Source organism: Pteropus medius, unplaced genomic scaffold (assembly GCF_902729225.1).
Source record: "Pteropus medius unplaced genomic scaffold, Ma_sr-lr_union100, whole genome shotgun sequence".
NCBI classification, from domain to species: Eukaryota; Metazoa; Chordata; class Mammalia; order Chiroptera; family Pteropodidae; genus Pteropus; species Pteropus medius.
The window spans coordinates 500,646-514,839 of NW_024352780.1; the positions used below are offsets into that span (position 1 = coordinate 500,646).

Genomic DNA, 14,194 nt, shown 5'->3' on the forward strand with positions numbered 1-14,194 from the left:
AAGGAAGGTCGATCGATTCCGGACTTTGTGCACCCGAGTCCACCTGGGCCTGAATCAGGTGGCCACAAGGACTGAGGTGACCCGAATCAAATCCACGCTTTTTGCTTGTCAGTTTCATTAGTGGCTTGTTTCCTGTGAGCGAGCGGGGACCCCTGAGACGCTTGGCAGTGCGCCCCGTGCGCGCATGCTCGCTCCGCACGCCGCGCGGCGCCCCCCCGCCCCCACCCCGCGGGACGCGCCCGCCGCACCTTCTGCAGCAGCAGCACGATGATGGGGATGAGGCGTGCGCGACTCTGCTCCAGCGCGACCAGCGTCTGCGGCGAGCGAACGAAGAGCTTGCTGTGGCCGAAGGCCACGTCCCCCTGCAGCCCATGCTGCTCCAGAAGGGCGCTCACAGCCGCGCGGTCGGAGCCCAGCAGGTGGTTGGGCCACGTGTACTCACAGGTCATCTTGTACCTGTCACCGCAGGACAGGGCAGTGCGTGTCAGGCCTAGGGGAGGTGTGAGGAGCCTCCGCCCACATGGCCCCCTAAACCCCTTCATGCCACTCAACCCTTAGTCCCGCCCACAATGCCCCACCTAGACCACGCCCTGTCGTCTGTCACCGAGGGGCCTCAGGTTAACCCGTGATCACACCGCGCGGCTCCCGCGTGCCTCCATGGATGTCCGAGAAGTTGCTTTTGGGAACTCCTGCGTGCCCCTCGCCCCTGGGACTCCACATGGGGACGCAGCCCACGGGGATAAGGGACCCCGCTGTACCTGAGCAGGAATCGAGGGTAGGGTTGGCGGGAGGCAAAGCCAGCCCTGCGGACCCTCACGTTCTCCAGCAGTCCCAGATATGCGACCTGGTGGCGACAGTGGCCCTCGTCCAGCTTCGCGGCCACCTTGTCCTCGTTGGGCTTGATACAGCGCACGTAGAAGGGCTCCTAGGGGACAGAGGACTCTTGGGAGGCCAGTGTCACAGCCATGAGGCCACCCGGCAGGGGAAGCAGGTGAGCTCGGGTGTGCCATCTGTCCCTCCCCGGCTGCCGTCCACCCAGGGGAAGAGACCCATGTGGTGACAAGGGGGGCTGAAGGGCCAGGGTGAGACTAGGGCACGAGGGGATGGTGGCCAGACCCTGGCAGGGCAGGAGGAGACCCAGCCCAGAGCAGCAGGGAGCCAGCTGGGCCGGAGGCCACCTCCTCGGCCCTCCTTCTCCCATTTCTGGATGGTCTGCTCTTAAGCCGGCCACGGTGTCCCCCTGCTCCCTCCTCTGACTTTGAGCCCCGAGCTCCACAAGAACCTAGTGCTCTGCCATCCTTGTGGCCCCAGCTCAGGAGGCAATCCCAGCTCCTGGCAGGGCCCTGGCTGGGCCAACCAAGCTCCGAGCAGGGTCTCCTGCGCCCGGCCCCAGTGGGCTGCGGAGGCCGGCGTCTGATCCAGTGTGACCTCGAGCCGGCGCCGTCTCCCTGCTGGACAGGGGCTCGGCAGACGCACAGCTCCTCCGCATGACGTGCACAGACAGTGGGGGCACGACTGGACGCCCAGGCACAGACAGAAGGATCTGGAAGGACCCAGGTGGAGCCCGGGTGGGGCCGAGGCTGGGGTGGTACCTTAGAGGCCAGGTTTTCCACCAGGGCCACCATGGAGTTCTTGAAGAGGGTGCCGGCTGTCAGGGGGCGCTTGGTCACCTCTGTGATGTCCTGCTGCCCGTCTGGCCACATGGCCCGCAGGGTGGGGTCTGTGCTGTGGACACAAGCTGCATGCCAAGCCGCCCTCGGGGAGGGTGGCCTCCACCCCAGCTGGGCCATTTGTAAGCTTCCTGGCCATGGGGAGGGGAGGCTCATGCCCGAGCTGCTGAGGGCCCTGCCAGCCCGAGCCCCGGGCCACCCACCTGTTGTACAGCAGCCGCTTGAAGTCCTGGAAGAGGGCGTCCCTGTTCTTGTCCATGAAGCCCTGTACCGAGTACCTGCGGGTGGCGGCGGAGGGCGTGAGGGCCGCGGGGCCCCTGGCACCCGGCCGCTCCGTCTCCACAGGCTGGCCTCCCCTTCACTGTCCTGGCTGTGAGGCCAGCGGCTGTGCCCCTTGAGTCCCGCTCTGGCACATACAGGCCATGTGGCCCGGGGTGAGTGACTGAAGCTCTCTGTGCCCCAGCAGACGTCATGTGCTCAGAGCAGTGCCTACACACCAAGGCTCGCCCATGCACCGGGACCCCTGAATCACTGGGGACCTCAGACCCCCCCTGACCCATGGAAGGCCCAGGGCCCCAGTCCCAGCCCACGTGCAGCCTGCACAGGCTCAGAGCACAGGACTGGACGTCTGGCCACTCCGTCTATTCTACTTCTCCTTGTGAGGGACACGAGGCACGTGTGCCTCTCAGTGAGTCACCTCAAATCTGCTTTGGGATGAGGCTAGAGACACGTTAATAATAATAATTGCGTGATTTCCGAAGGACACATTGGACCTCGGCACCCTCTGTGTGGCCTGAGGACAGGGAGTGGGGGGCTGGGGAGCTGGGGGGACTGGGGCTGTGGAGGTGGGGGAGAGGGGGAGGGGAGGTGGGGTCAGAAATACAGCTCCGGCCGGTGGCTGGCCCCTCCCCCACCTCTCCTTGGTGCTGACCTGCACCTCACAGGAGTTCGTCTTGCTCATAATGTGAGAACCAACCCTGGGCTCAGAGCAGAGGCCCCACCTGGCTGCATGAGGGTGGGGCATTTTTAAAGCTCCCCAGGAGACTCTGTGATGTGCCCAAGGCTGAGACCCACTATATCAAAAGCCTGTGGCGAACATTTTTCAGTGTCTTAGAAAGAAGCGGGCAGAGGGAGGATAGAAGGCGGTGGGGGGGGGAAGCCTCACGTGACGTCCCCCGCATAGTGCTTGATCCGGAAGTCTCGGCCAAACTCCATGGTCTTGTCTGTGGGGCAGAGCTGTAGGGGGGACAGGGACAGGCCAGGGTCAAGGCACAGAAGGAAGGGATGGGGTGGACACTCCTGCAGAGGAGGCATCCAGTCCCCTGTCCCCACCGAGACAGGCGCTGTGGCGCCTGTGGGGCTTGTGCCAGCGCAGGAGCAAGCTGGACGCGGGGGCGGGGGCACCTGGCGGCTGGTGTAGTGTGGGTGGTGGCGATGGTGCGTGTCCAGGGTCTGCAGGAAGATGCGGTCAGTGATGGTGCCCGCAGAGCTGCAGGCCTCGTCCAGCACGGCCAGAATGCCCCGGTGGGGCCGCTCCACCAGGTCCACGATGGTGGCGTTGTTGAAGTATTCCACCTGAGGCAGAAGGAGCGGTGGCTCCAGCCCAGGGCCAGACCCCGCCCCGCCCAGCCCCGCCCCCAGGCCCAGGTGCGGGGCTGCGCTCACGCTCTGCCAGGCGATGCCCTCCCGCTCGTACTCCTCCTGCTCCTGCTTCAGGATGAGCTGGATGAACAGCTGTTGCAGCTTCTCGTTGCAGTAGTTGATGCAGAACTGCTCGAAGCTGGGGGCAAGGGGCCGTCAGCACCCACCCACCACCCACCAACCATCACCCGCCACCCGCTGCGGCGCGCAGGCTTCATGCCATGTGCAGTGAGGGCAGCGCGGCAGCCTCGTCCACAACGGCTGGTCCGCGGGCCCGCGCCAGGCCCCCAGGGGCCTCACTGTGGGGTGCCTCCCGCCACTCAGGCCTCTCCTCTACCCCAGCTTGTGTACCCATGGTTAGGGGAGGTGAGCCGGGCTTTGGCGTCCCTGGGCTCCACTAGACGGGTGACACCACGGAGGCAGCTCGGGACATGAGCCTGGGGTCAGGGACCAGCTAGAACAGACACCAGACTTCCTGCTTCCTGGCCCAGCCGAGCTCTTTGGGACTGAGGCGGCCCTAGAGGTTGGGGGACAGAGCATGGGGTATGGTGGCTGCCCACCCACCTGTTGACAGGGAACACTTCAAAGCCGTAGATATCTAGCACGCCGATGACCGTGTCCTTGCCATCCCTCCGGGGGTCCCGGTCCCGGGTTTCCATGACACTGTTGATCCGGTTCACCACCCACTCAAACAGCCGCTGGTACACTGCCTAGAAGGAGGCCAGGCTGCTTATGGCTGCCTCCGGCCTTACCTCCTCCAGGAAGGCCTCCCAGATCTCGCCCCCCCATACTGCCTTCCCTACACGGTACCTTGGCACAGGCGTCCCGGGCGTAGCTGGCCTCAGCTGCTGTGTGGCCCTTCTCAATGACTTCCCTGCCTCCCGAGGCCACGGTGCGAGCCAGCAGGCAGCGCAGAACCATCTCCCGGGGCGTGGCTGTCAGCTCGGCCACGTGGTCTACTAGCACCTCCTCGGACACAGCCAGGCCCCCCTCCTCCTTCTCCACAAACTCGATGTTTCCCTGGTGACGGAGACCGGGCAGAAGTCAGGCTCCAGGTCTCAGAAGAGCCTGCGCGCCTTTGCCAGGGGAGGAGGAAGGGAAGGCAGGGCCGCAGCCAGCGATGTGGGAGGGGCCTGGAGCAGCCAGAGGCCTCCCCCTCAGAAGGGCACTGGAGTGACCCCAGGTGTCTTCCCCGACAGCTACACACTGCCCACTCCCGGTGGCGCCTCACAGAGAAGGGAGGCTCAGAGGCCCTGGGTCACCTGCCCAAAGCCACGCAAGTGGTGAGTGACAGAAGCAAGAGGCCGGCCTGCTGATGCCAGGCTTTCTGGCCCCAACTGCCCTGCCTGCCAAGCGCGGGCTCATCTTCCAGACACCGACTGGGCACCTCGCAGGCCTGACCAGCCACGTTCTGGGCCCAGTCTCCAGGGAGCCCACAGCAGAAGCGGCTCGGCTTCAGGAGAGGCAGGAGTGGCCAGCTGGGTGGCTGGGCTGTCAGAGGCCAGCCTCCTCCTCCACGGGTGGTTGGGGACAGCATGTGGGCCGTGGCCCCCAGCTGCGCAGCTAGGCTCACCAGGTGCAGTATGGAAGCCAGTATCCGGTGCACGGAGCCCACCTCCTCGGCCCGGAAGCCGATCACCTGCATGGCCTCCATCACCGCCTGGTGGTGGCTCTTCTCGTCACTGTCCGAGACCTGGGGGAGAAAGGGCTCATCACCCCAGGGAGCCCTGGTTCCTGCACCCAGAATGCATCTCACCTACTGCACCCGTTCCCGTGCTAAGCCCTGACTCCCGGACCCGAATGCCTGTTGAATCGGGCCTTGCTGAAGCTGCTGACCGCCAGCGCCCAGGGCCGTGGGCGCCCCGGTGCACGTGGAGCCCCGCGCCTACTCACACTGAGCCCCGCGCCCTGGCGGGTGAAATTGTACAGAGCGGGGCTTCTCTGCAGGTGCAGCTCTCGCAGCTCTGAGTCTTCGCAGCCTCGCAGCACCTGGAGGACACGCCCCTCGGTCAGGCCCCGCCCACACACGCCACGCCCTTCTGCTGTCCTGGCCCCAGCAAACCACGGAGCTCAGTGACCGTATGGATGCTGTCCGAGTCCAGGGAAAGCCCACTTCAGTAGTCGGAGTTGACACCCACTGAGTCCAGCAAGGAACCGTTCAGTGTCAGACACTGTGGACACCACACGAATACAGGAGCTCCCGCCTCGGTGGTCTGATGTGGTTATCACTGAATTGGATTCGGTGGGTCAGGATGATGTAGACCCACTGTGTCTAGAGTGAACTCACCTCAGGGGGTGAGTGTGTCCGGGAAGACCCCACCTCGGTGGGTCTCGTTCAGTGTAGACACCACCAATGTCCAGATAGAATCCCCGACAGGATCAGACAGGGTGTAGACATGGCCATGTTCCTGGAGACCCGCCCCCCAGTGAAGGCGGCGCAGCGAGGGGGCGGGGAAATGGGCGGGGCCCGCCTTGCTCACCTGGTAGAAGGCGTGGAAGTTCCTTTCGCCCACGTGCTGCTTGAGGACCCGAGACTGAGGAGAGAGGTGCAGCTGGACCCGTGCTCGGGCAGCGGGAACCCCCCCAACGGACTTACCACAGAGCCCCAGGGAGCCCCGCCCTGTGAACCTGGGCCATCGGAAAAGGTCCGGTCCCTCCCCCAGGAGCCAGGCCTGGGAGGTCAGTGTGGCTGGGCAGCTCCGCTCCGCCCCGCCCCCAGGGAGGCCTCGCAGCCCACCTTCTCCAGCAGGTAGCTGTGGATGTGCCCCCCCACGGGGTCGCCTTTGAAGTCGAAGTTGATGTCCATGTACTTGCCGAAGCGGCTGGAGTTGTGGTTGCGGTTGGTGCGAGCGTTCCCGAAGGCCTCCAGCACGCAGGTGGACTTAAGCAGCACGTTCTTGACCCTGATGAAGCACGGGGTGGGGCTACAAGACCTGGCGCTGGGGAGTGCACCCCAGTCCAGCATCCCCGCCTGAGGCCTCACCCTGCACTGCCCCTTGCAAGCCGTAGACTGGCTCTTCACCCTGAGACGCTGCGGGAGGCACCTGCCAGCTGCTTGTGCTGGGTGAGGTCACCTCCCCACTCCCCCAGACCAGCCGCCGTCTGCAGTGAGGACATGGCTGCAGACACACTCTGCCATGGGCCTCCAGCTGCAGGGGAGGGTCTGCTGGTCATGTGGGCTCGGCACCTTCTGCCCCCTTGAACCCCACCTCACCCCACATCGACAGGAAGTGCAGGCTCCCGCCCAGGAAGCTGCTCCCACCAGGCCTGCCATGAGCGCGGGTGAGCTGCCTGCGGCCCTGATTTCCGGTTCTGGCCTGCACCCGGACACCTGGCTTAGCATGCTGGGCCTTCCTGAGCAGCTGGCCAACCTCTTTCTCCACTTCTGTCCCGTGCCCCGTGAGTGGCCCAGCCCATGTCTGTTGGACCTCTGCGCCTCACCTTCCTGTCCCCAGTGGCAGGGCGCCCCTGCACTGGGCCTCTCCTGGTCTCAGTTGAGAGGTCCTGGGTGTGGGGTACCAGGAGCCTTCCTGACAGACAGCCCCCGGAACTTGGCCCGAGCTGGGCTCAGTCACAGCCCTGCCTGCCCTCACCTCTCCACCTCGGCCCTCTGGCTTGGGTTGGTGACAGCCGCGATGTACTGCATGATGTGCTTGCTGGCTTCTGTCTTCCCCGCCCCGCTCTCCCCTGCAGGACAGCTGGACAGTCAGAATGGGCGGCCGTTCCCCCTTGCCCAGCCCCTGTGCCCACCGCCCCTGGTGCCGCAGCCACCTCCCATCATGGACAAATGAGGGCAAGGGCCAGAGGTACCTGAGATCACAATGCAGGTGTCCCTGGACCTGCGCTTCATCGCCCTGTAGGCGGCGTTGGCCACGGCGTACAGGTGGGGCGGCCGCTCGTAGAGCTCGCGGCCCTGGTACCTGGCGATGGCCTCGGGCCCATAGAGGGGCAGCTCCTGGTAGGGGTTCACAGACACCAGCACCTCTCCGATGTAGGTGTAGATCCGCCCCTTCTCGAACCTGGCACGGGCAAGCCCAGTCCTCAGCGCTCAGGGCCGTGGGGCACACACCCAGGTGCCGGACGGTGGGCCCGTGCAGGAGGCCCTAGCCCACCCACCGGGGGCTGAGCAAGGAGGAGGGGGAGGGTGGGCCTGAGTCTTCACCCACCGCAGCACAATGTTGGGGCCCACACTGCTCTTCCGGGAGTCCTGACAGGTGTCGTGATGCCTATTTTATGAGGGGACCCACTCGCCCAGGCCACACTGGGCAATGCAGAACCCGTAGGTGGGAGACGGGGGAGGGCCTGAGAGAAGAAAGGGGCTGGGCGGCGGAGGGAGGGGCCTTGGCAGTTTCCGGTCTTAAGGGTTGGGCGGGGACCCAGAGGAGAGGGGACCCCGCCCAGCCCCACCCAGATAGCGGGCGGAGGGGTGCCAGGAGGGCCGAGGGCTACAGCAGCCACAGCCCCCCAGCCCCTCCTGACTTCTCGCCCCTCTACTCAGTGCCTGTGTCCCCCCTCCCTGGGCTGTGCCGCCCTGGCTAGGCACCGGCTGGCCTGCTCCCCGGGGCGTCTGGGACGTGCCGTCCCCTGGCGCCCATCTGAGTTCCTCTTCCTCAGCTGCCTCTGACACAGGAGCTCCCTGGCAGCCCCTCTACACTCTCTTAAACGCCACCTGGGACCCGTTCGGAGACAGTCTCCCATCTGCAGGCCGTGCGGCCTGGGGCTCAGTGTCCCACCAGAATGAGGATGGTGATCTCTATCTCTGAGATGGTTTATAAGAATGAGGTGGAGTTACGCTTAGCTCTGTGCCACATAAAATAGCTCATCTCTGTCCCCTGACTCCAACGATCTGCTCACTGGGGCTGCCTTCTGCTCCCCCGGGGGGTCCAGGGGTGAAGCCGGCTCCTGGCAGCCACCCCATGTCACCCTGGCCCCCAGCTCCTCCCTGCCCTCTGCCCTCTGTGGGAAATCAGGCCCCAGGTCACTCTACCAGTCGCACCATGCAGCCCCCATGAGTCCCCCAGAGTCTCAGCTTTCCCATGTCCCTTGGGGCCCCCAGGGTTCGGGAGGGCCCCATGAGTGGGATGGGGCATCTGCCTGGTCTGGGTGCCAGGCAGGAGGGGCCAGCAGGCCCTGGTTGCGTGGGGGGCAGCACTGACTGGCCGCCCTGGCCCCGAGGAGACCATCCTGCCTTCCCCACCACGTCCCTCTGCAGTCATCCAGACCGTGGTTGGTGGCTGTCCACTGGATACCAGGGCGAAGGGACCAGGGTCTGGGGCCCACCTGAGCTTCAGGTTCTCCATGAAGTCTTCCATGGTCACTTGGTCCAAAAGCACGAAGTCCGGCTTACCGCACTGGGGCCCTTCCTCGTCCTCCATCCTGCCAGTGGGGCGCCCTAGGCCAGGTGGCCCGACAGACCTTCCTGTGCAGAGGGTGGGCGGAGGGAGCAGGCCCGGCCCCTCTACCCACAGCCCTCGCTGCCGCCTCCCAGCGAGCAGTGAAGTAGGAAGTGGGTTCTGGCCCCGGGGAGGGGCAGTCCCCCCACTCGAGGCTCCCCCCTCTCAGGGCCTCTGACCCCTGCTTCCTGGTCCCCAGCCTAACGGATGCTCTGGAGGGCTCCTGGCCCCTTTGGAGCCCCACCCTCTGCAACCTCTGAGTCCACCCCCATCTCAGCATCGGAGCCAGTCCCCAGCCTGCCGCGTGGAGTCGCCTGCCACACCACCATAGGGACAGGTTTCGTGATGTGACCACGGCTGCTCCCTCTGTGTCTGTCAATTCTCAGGCCTTAGCAGTAGGTGGGTTTTAGGGCAGGTACACTGTACCTGGATTAAATGAGAAAATGCCATGTGCGGGCAGGTGTCTGGGACAGGGTCCTAGGCAGTGACAGTCCTCAAGGTGTGGAGACCTCACCGGGACGGAAGGATTATAACCAGCTTCACGCGGGGCCCACCATAGGGCTGGCGTCTAGACTCACCCTGCCACGATTTGGAGTCTGGTTCCTTCCCACAGCTGCTGGGGTCCACCCACCTGTCCCTTCAGTAGTAAGGACCAGGAACAGTGCCAGGAGCCCTACCATCTGGCTCTGGGACCAGGCGGCATCTTTATAAGTGGCTCAGGTTTGTCTCCAACAGCACCCCTTGACCACGGGTGTCCCGTCCTCTGGGTGGGTGGCTCTCTCCCATCCCTGCCCTCGGCTAGAGCTGAGGGCTCCCCAAATTGAGTCACCCACATGCTGCCTTTGGGGTTTGCACTAAGAAAGCTAGTTTATTTAGCAATTGTTTTCCAATCAACTCACTTTTTAAGCTCTGAAATAACTGATATGCCAGTTATGGGTATTTTTCCCCAAAACATCTTGTAACAGCGTACTCAACTAAGCTGTAAAGCACACCAAGTGCCAGATGAAACCAGTCGCCTCCCCCCACAGGCCCAGACCCTCCCTCCCATCAGGAGCAGCTTGGGCTGCAGCCGGGGGCTCTTGGGGAAAACCCCGGGGAGTCCCACCCTCCCAAGCTCTGGACAACCCCTGTCCCCCAGTGCTGTGCTCGTGCAGGGGAGAATCTGGGAGTTTCACTTCCCCCAAACTCGGGGCCAATCATCTGGACCGTAGAACACGTGACAGGGATGAGCGGGCTGTCCCAGCGAAACTTCAGGACACTGATATCTGAACTCTGTAACATTTTCATGAATCATAATGTAATTTTCTTTGGGTTTTTTCACCATGAAAACCTCATGACCGTTGGCAGGTTGGGGACTGACCCACAGTGATCTTGAGCCTAACCAGCTTCCCACCTAGCACCTCGTTTACTTCACGTGGCTGAGATGACACACAAGTCTTTGGTCTGACTGGACCTCTGGGCCTACTGGTCAGCCTTGGCCTTGTCCCTGGCTGAACAAGCGGTGACTCGATCGGCAGCTTCCCAGGGCACACCCCTGCAGGGTCTGACAGCTGGGGCCCCGTGAAGGTGGAAGGGACAGGTGGATGGCTGAGGGGCCGCTGAGGGCTGAGGCAGTGGTGTCCTCTCCCCTTCTCCAGGTCAGTTCCGAGTCAGCCCTGCCTGCCAGGGACCCTGGCTGATGGCCACTGACCCTTGTGGTACCTGCCTGTGCGTTTCTCGGCTCCTCTGCACGACTGTCCCCGTTTAGGGTTTGCACATTAAGATCCACCCCCGCCTCATCCAGAGGCACAGAGAGGAAGCTGCAGGGGAGGCTACCTCCACCGTGCCTGCCCGGAGGGGTCAGGAGGCTCCCTGACGCCTTCCGCCTCAGTCTCAGGGTGTGGCTGCCGTGACTCCACCAAACTGAATGTGAAAGTGGCCAGTCAGCTGGCCCGTTGCCACTGCTGACATCAGGCTGGGTGGGTTCGCTGGTGGGTATGACCAGGTATTTTCCAAAGAAAACAGATATGTGGGTGCACCACTCAGACTGAGGGCATCAGTTAGCACTTGGGTGGCAGTACTTGAGAGTATGCCCAGGTATGAGGACCAGCCGCAGCCCCAAATCTGACCCGGACCCATGAGGATGTGCCTGGGGCCCCCTCCCCATCGTGCCTAGCATGGAAAGCAGCAGGCTGGACTGAAGCACACGTTTAAAATCCTGTTTATTCGATGTCCCTTGTTTCTCGTTCAGATGTCAGAGGGGCCTAGGTCGTGATGCACAGCCAGGATCCTTGTTTCTGAAGCAGGCGACACAGTATCCAAACCTGGGGCCAGAGAATGTCTCTCAGACAGATACGCACACTGGGGCCCTGAGCCGCCGACAGCCGGCCAGAAGCCAGGAGTTCCTGACTCCTCCTAGGAGGGAATGGGGGGGCTGAACCTCTCACAGAAGTGAGGCACAAAGCCTGGGTTCAAATCCTGCTGCACCCTCACCGGATGCATCAGTGTGGGTGAGCCACCACCTCACAGCACCGACTTCCTCATCTGTAAAAAAGAGGAAACTAGAAAAACTCGGAGACTTAATGTGAAAATTAAAATGACATAAGTATGTGGCCAGGGACTGTAATAAATGCCAACTGCCATGAGCAACAATAATAGAACGTGGGTTCCCGCTTCTGACTCCCCTGTGCGCTAAGTGGCCGGAGACTCTGCCATGGCAGGCGTCACCCTTTCCAGGCAGACACACCACTGACCTAGAATCCTGGGGGAGAAGGCTGTGCCGAATCCAAAACCATGAAGGCGATCCGATGCCTGACACAGAGCTGGGGCCCCAGGAGCCCTGGCAGCAGACAACTGTCTGTCCACAAAATGGTTTCATGAACTTGAAGTCAATTACCCTTTCTGGGACTCAATCACCTGACTTGCAATATGGGAAGGTCAAAACAAGTAGATGGTTTTGAATGAACTTCAGAGCTGGGGGACTCATGGAAAATGAACATATGTAAAGCAGAAGTGAAGTGACTGGCTAGCCAGACCCTGCCGCCATGCTCACCAGCGAGATCCACGGACCAGCCCGGCGGCCACGGGGTGGATGGGTCGCCGCCTTTCAGGTCTCTTCCAGCTCTGACGTCCTGGGGGTTCTGGAGCTGAAACACGGGCAGGGGAACCAAGTATCATGTGCTGGGGGTGGGTGCCTGTCAGAAACTGTGAAGGGTCTGACACCCCCACCTCGAACAAGGTAGCCCCCCAGGTTCATGGGTGCTGGTGGGGGCTCAAGACTCCTCGATTATAAAGACAGCTAAGTATTCACATCAGCAGTAGTCAGAGCACCAGCCCCAATTCCTACAGAGTGACGCAAGGTGACACAGAAGGCACCACACATGCAGTGGGCTGCGTTACAAGAAAGGCCCCACGTGTGCAGGAAAGCCAGGTGGTCTACAGTGGGCGGCAGGCCCTGGAGGAAGGGTTCTCTCATACATCCCCAGGCCACTGTCACCGGAAGGACCCTGAAAGGCAGTCTGGGCCAAGGGCTGCGGAAAGACGAGACTCACGAGGAGAGGAGTGTCTGCTGACGGCGGCCCGCGGGGGCCAGTGTGTTCAGCGTCTGCACTTGGACTGGAGGGAGAACCGAGTCCGCCGGAAGCTTCGACCTTCAAGGGAGGAGGTATGGTGTGACCTGGCCACGCTCAGGAGCACAGCTGTGCTGCCCTGCCCACGCCGGCCACCCTTTCCATCCTGGCCCAACCCTGACTGCACCCCACGGCCCTTACACCAAGGCAAGGCCAAGGGCAGCCCCTCCAACCCGACCAGTCCTCCCTGTCTGGCATCCTGGGAGAGAGCAGAGCGCAGGGCTGGAGGGGCCCGGCGCCCTCTCCGACCTGCCGGTGTCCGGCTGGACGACCCCAGACCCCCTCGTGGTCCTCCAAGGCTTAAACTGCGTGAAGAACCAAGAAGTTTGGCACAGGAGTTTTGAAGCACTAGTGCCCTCCTCTCCCACGGGGTTTTCTCGTACAGACGGTGGCTCGGGGCTCCACGCTCCTGGAACCTCGCCTTCGGCGCCTCCGTCTGGTCTGCCGCTAACCGGAATCACTCAGGACATCAGTCCCGCAGGGCTGGGCTCGCCCGTGACTCCTGTCTACTCACTGGTCCCTGCAGCTGGCCCACCTCCACCCTTCCCACTCCCTCTGAGCTTCACTTTCAACTGCCGTGAGGCTTTTCTTCGCAGGATATAGTAAAACAAAATCTGCGACAAGCCTGGAACATACCAACACCCAAAGTCCAGGACGCCGGCAAAAACGCGGCTGTTTTATAATCTGCACCCCAATCGCCAAACGTGGCTACTTAGCACCTGAAATGTGGGTACTATGGATGAAACACTAATCTTAAAATTTACTTAACCATATATGGCAAGTGGTTACCGCGTCAGGTACAGTGCCCAGCACACCAGACACGGAAGGGAGCAGCAGTTGTCTGAAATTTCTATAACCTTGCTCTGGATGCAGCAGGGCAAGGCCTCAAACCGTTTCAAAATGTTCTTGCAAGCGCTGTAGGAATGCACGGGGTCACCGCAGACCCAAGCACGCTGGAGGCTTGCAGCCCGCTTTCCTCCAAGCCCATGGGCCCTGGGCAGAGCACAGGGCCCGCCCGGAAGCCGAGGGGAGATGATCGCGGGGTTCAATCAGCCCACGTGGGTTTCTTCCAGGAGCCCACGACAGATAACCGGCAGATGGCAGAAAGGGAGGCACTCCAGACACATCCCTTCTGGCTGGGGAGGGGGGCTCGGGCGAGGCACCCCACCAAGCAGATGCGACGACAGCAGCTAACTGCACCCCTGTGACGCTGCCACTCCAGAGCAGAGCTCCCTAAACTTACCAGACCCCAGGAATACCCGTATCAACACGTCACTGCACAGAGCGGCCTTCTCTTCCATACTCTCACAGTTCAGAGGACACTTCGGGACAACAGGCAAGACAGAAGGCGGTGCGGTGAGGCCCCGGAAAATAAGGCGGAGGGCGCGGCGGGCCCAGTGCGAGGAGGCGGCACTCGCCCGGTTCGCGTGCGGCGGGGGAGCCACTCCCGCGCCCCCATTCCGCAGCGCGCCCCCGCGCCCGCACGTGTCCTGCGAACGCGGCCCTCAGAGCCCGGCTAGTCACCCCTCCCGCAGCACCGCGCGCCCTTCCCCGGCGCCGCGGGGGCCCAGGACGCCCGCCCGGCCCCTGCCGACGGCGGGCCCTCCCTGCGACCCTGGATGGCCTCGGATGAAGACGACACCCAGGCGCGGCCCGCCGGAGAACGGCCGCGCCGCGCCGCGCGACTGCGTCATCACGCAGCACGCCGGAAGCCGCACGCGGCGTCACGTGGCCCGCCGCCCGCCCGCGCGCGTGGGGAGGTGACGTCACGGAGGCGCCGGGCGAGCCCCGGAACGCGGCGTTGACGTGCCGCTGTCGTCCGGGTGAGGACCGGAGCTCAAGCCCAAGGCTCGCCTGGGAACCCGGGCGGGGATGGGGCCCG

At 63.2% G+C, this 14,194-nt stretch overlaps 1 protein-coding gene and 1 non-coding gene across 8 annotated transcripts in view; both read right to left on the reverse strand.

Moving 5' to 3' along the window:
* Positions 1-13,989, reverse strand: part of MYO1G (myosin IG) — an 18,650-nt gene extending 4,661 nt beyond the window's left edge. Inside the window, exons 1-21 of one of the 7 annotated variants that reach the window (XM_039847097.1) lie at positions 13,556-13,698; positions 12,235-12,333; positions 11,736-11,829; positions 11,437-11,540; positions 11,124-11,227; positions 8,592-11,007; positions 7,122-7,330; positions 6,905-6,998; positions 6,049-6,214; positions 5,792-5,845; positions 5,205-5,300; positions 4,885-5,004; positions 4,122-4,331; positions 3,876-4,021; positions 3,336-3,450; positions 3,075-3,245; positions 2,836-2,906; positions 1,874-1,948; positions 1,593-1,725; positions 759-925; positions 249-456 (exon numbers count right to left, since the gene is read on the reverse strand). In XM_039847097.1, the coding sequence (XP_039703031.1) occupies positions 249-456; positions 759-925; positions 1,593-1,725; positions 1,874-1,948; positions 2,836-2,906; positions 3,075-3,245; positions 3,336-3,450; positions 3,876-4,021; positions 4,122-4,331; positions 4,885-5,004; positions 5,205-5,300; positions 5,792-5,845; positions 6,049-6,214; positions 6,905-6,998; positions 7,122-7,330; positions 8,592-8,686 (2,130 nt within the window). In that variant the 5' untranslated portion in view covers positions 8,687-11,007; positions 11,124-11,227; positions 11,437-11,540; ... (1 more) ...; positions 12,235-12,333; positions 13,556-13,698. Of the gene's footprint in view, positions 1-248; positions 457-758; positions 926-1,592; positions 1,726-1,873; positions 1,949-2,835; positions 2,907-3,074; positions 3,246-3,335; positions 3,451-3,875; positions 4,022-4,121; positions 4,332-4,884; positions 5,005-5,204; positions 5,301-5,791; positions 5,846-6,048; positions 6,215-6,904; positions 6,999-7,121; positions 7,331-8,591; positions 11,008-11,123; positions 11,228-11,436; positions 11,541-11,735; positions 11,830-12,234; positions 12,334-13,555 lie in introns of all 7 variants that reach the window. The other 6 variants (XM_039847095.1, XM_039847096.1, XM_039847098.1 and 3 more) reach the window with 6 other exon arrangements.
* LOC120589613 (small nucleolar RNA SNORA9) lies at positions 13,148-13,279 on the reverse strand. The gene has a single exon (XR_005649547.1). It is a non-coding gene; the product is annotated as a small nucleolar RNA SNORA9 (small nucleolar RNA).
* Positions 13,990-14,194: the final 205 nt, after the last annotated feature.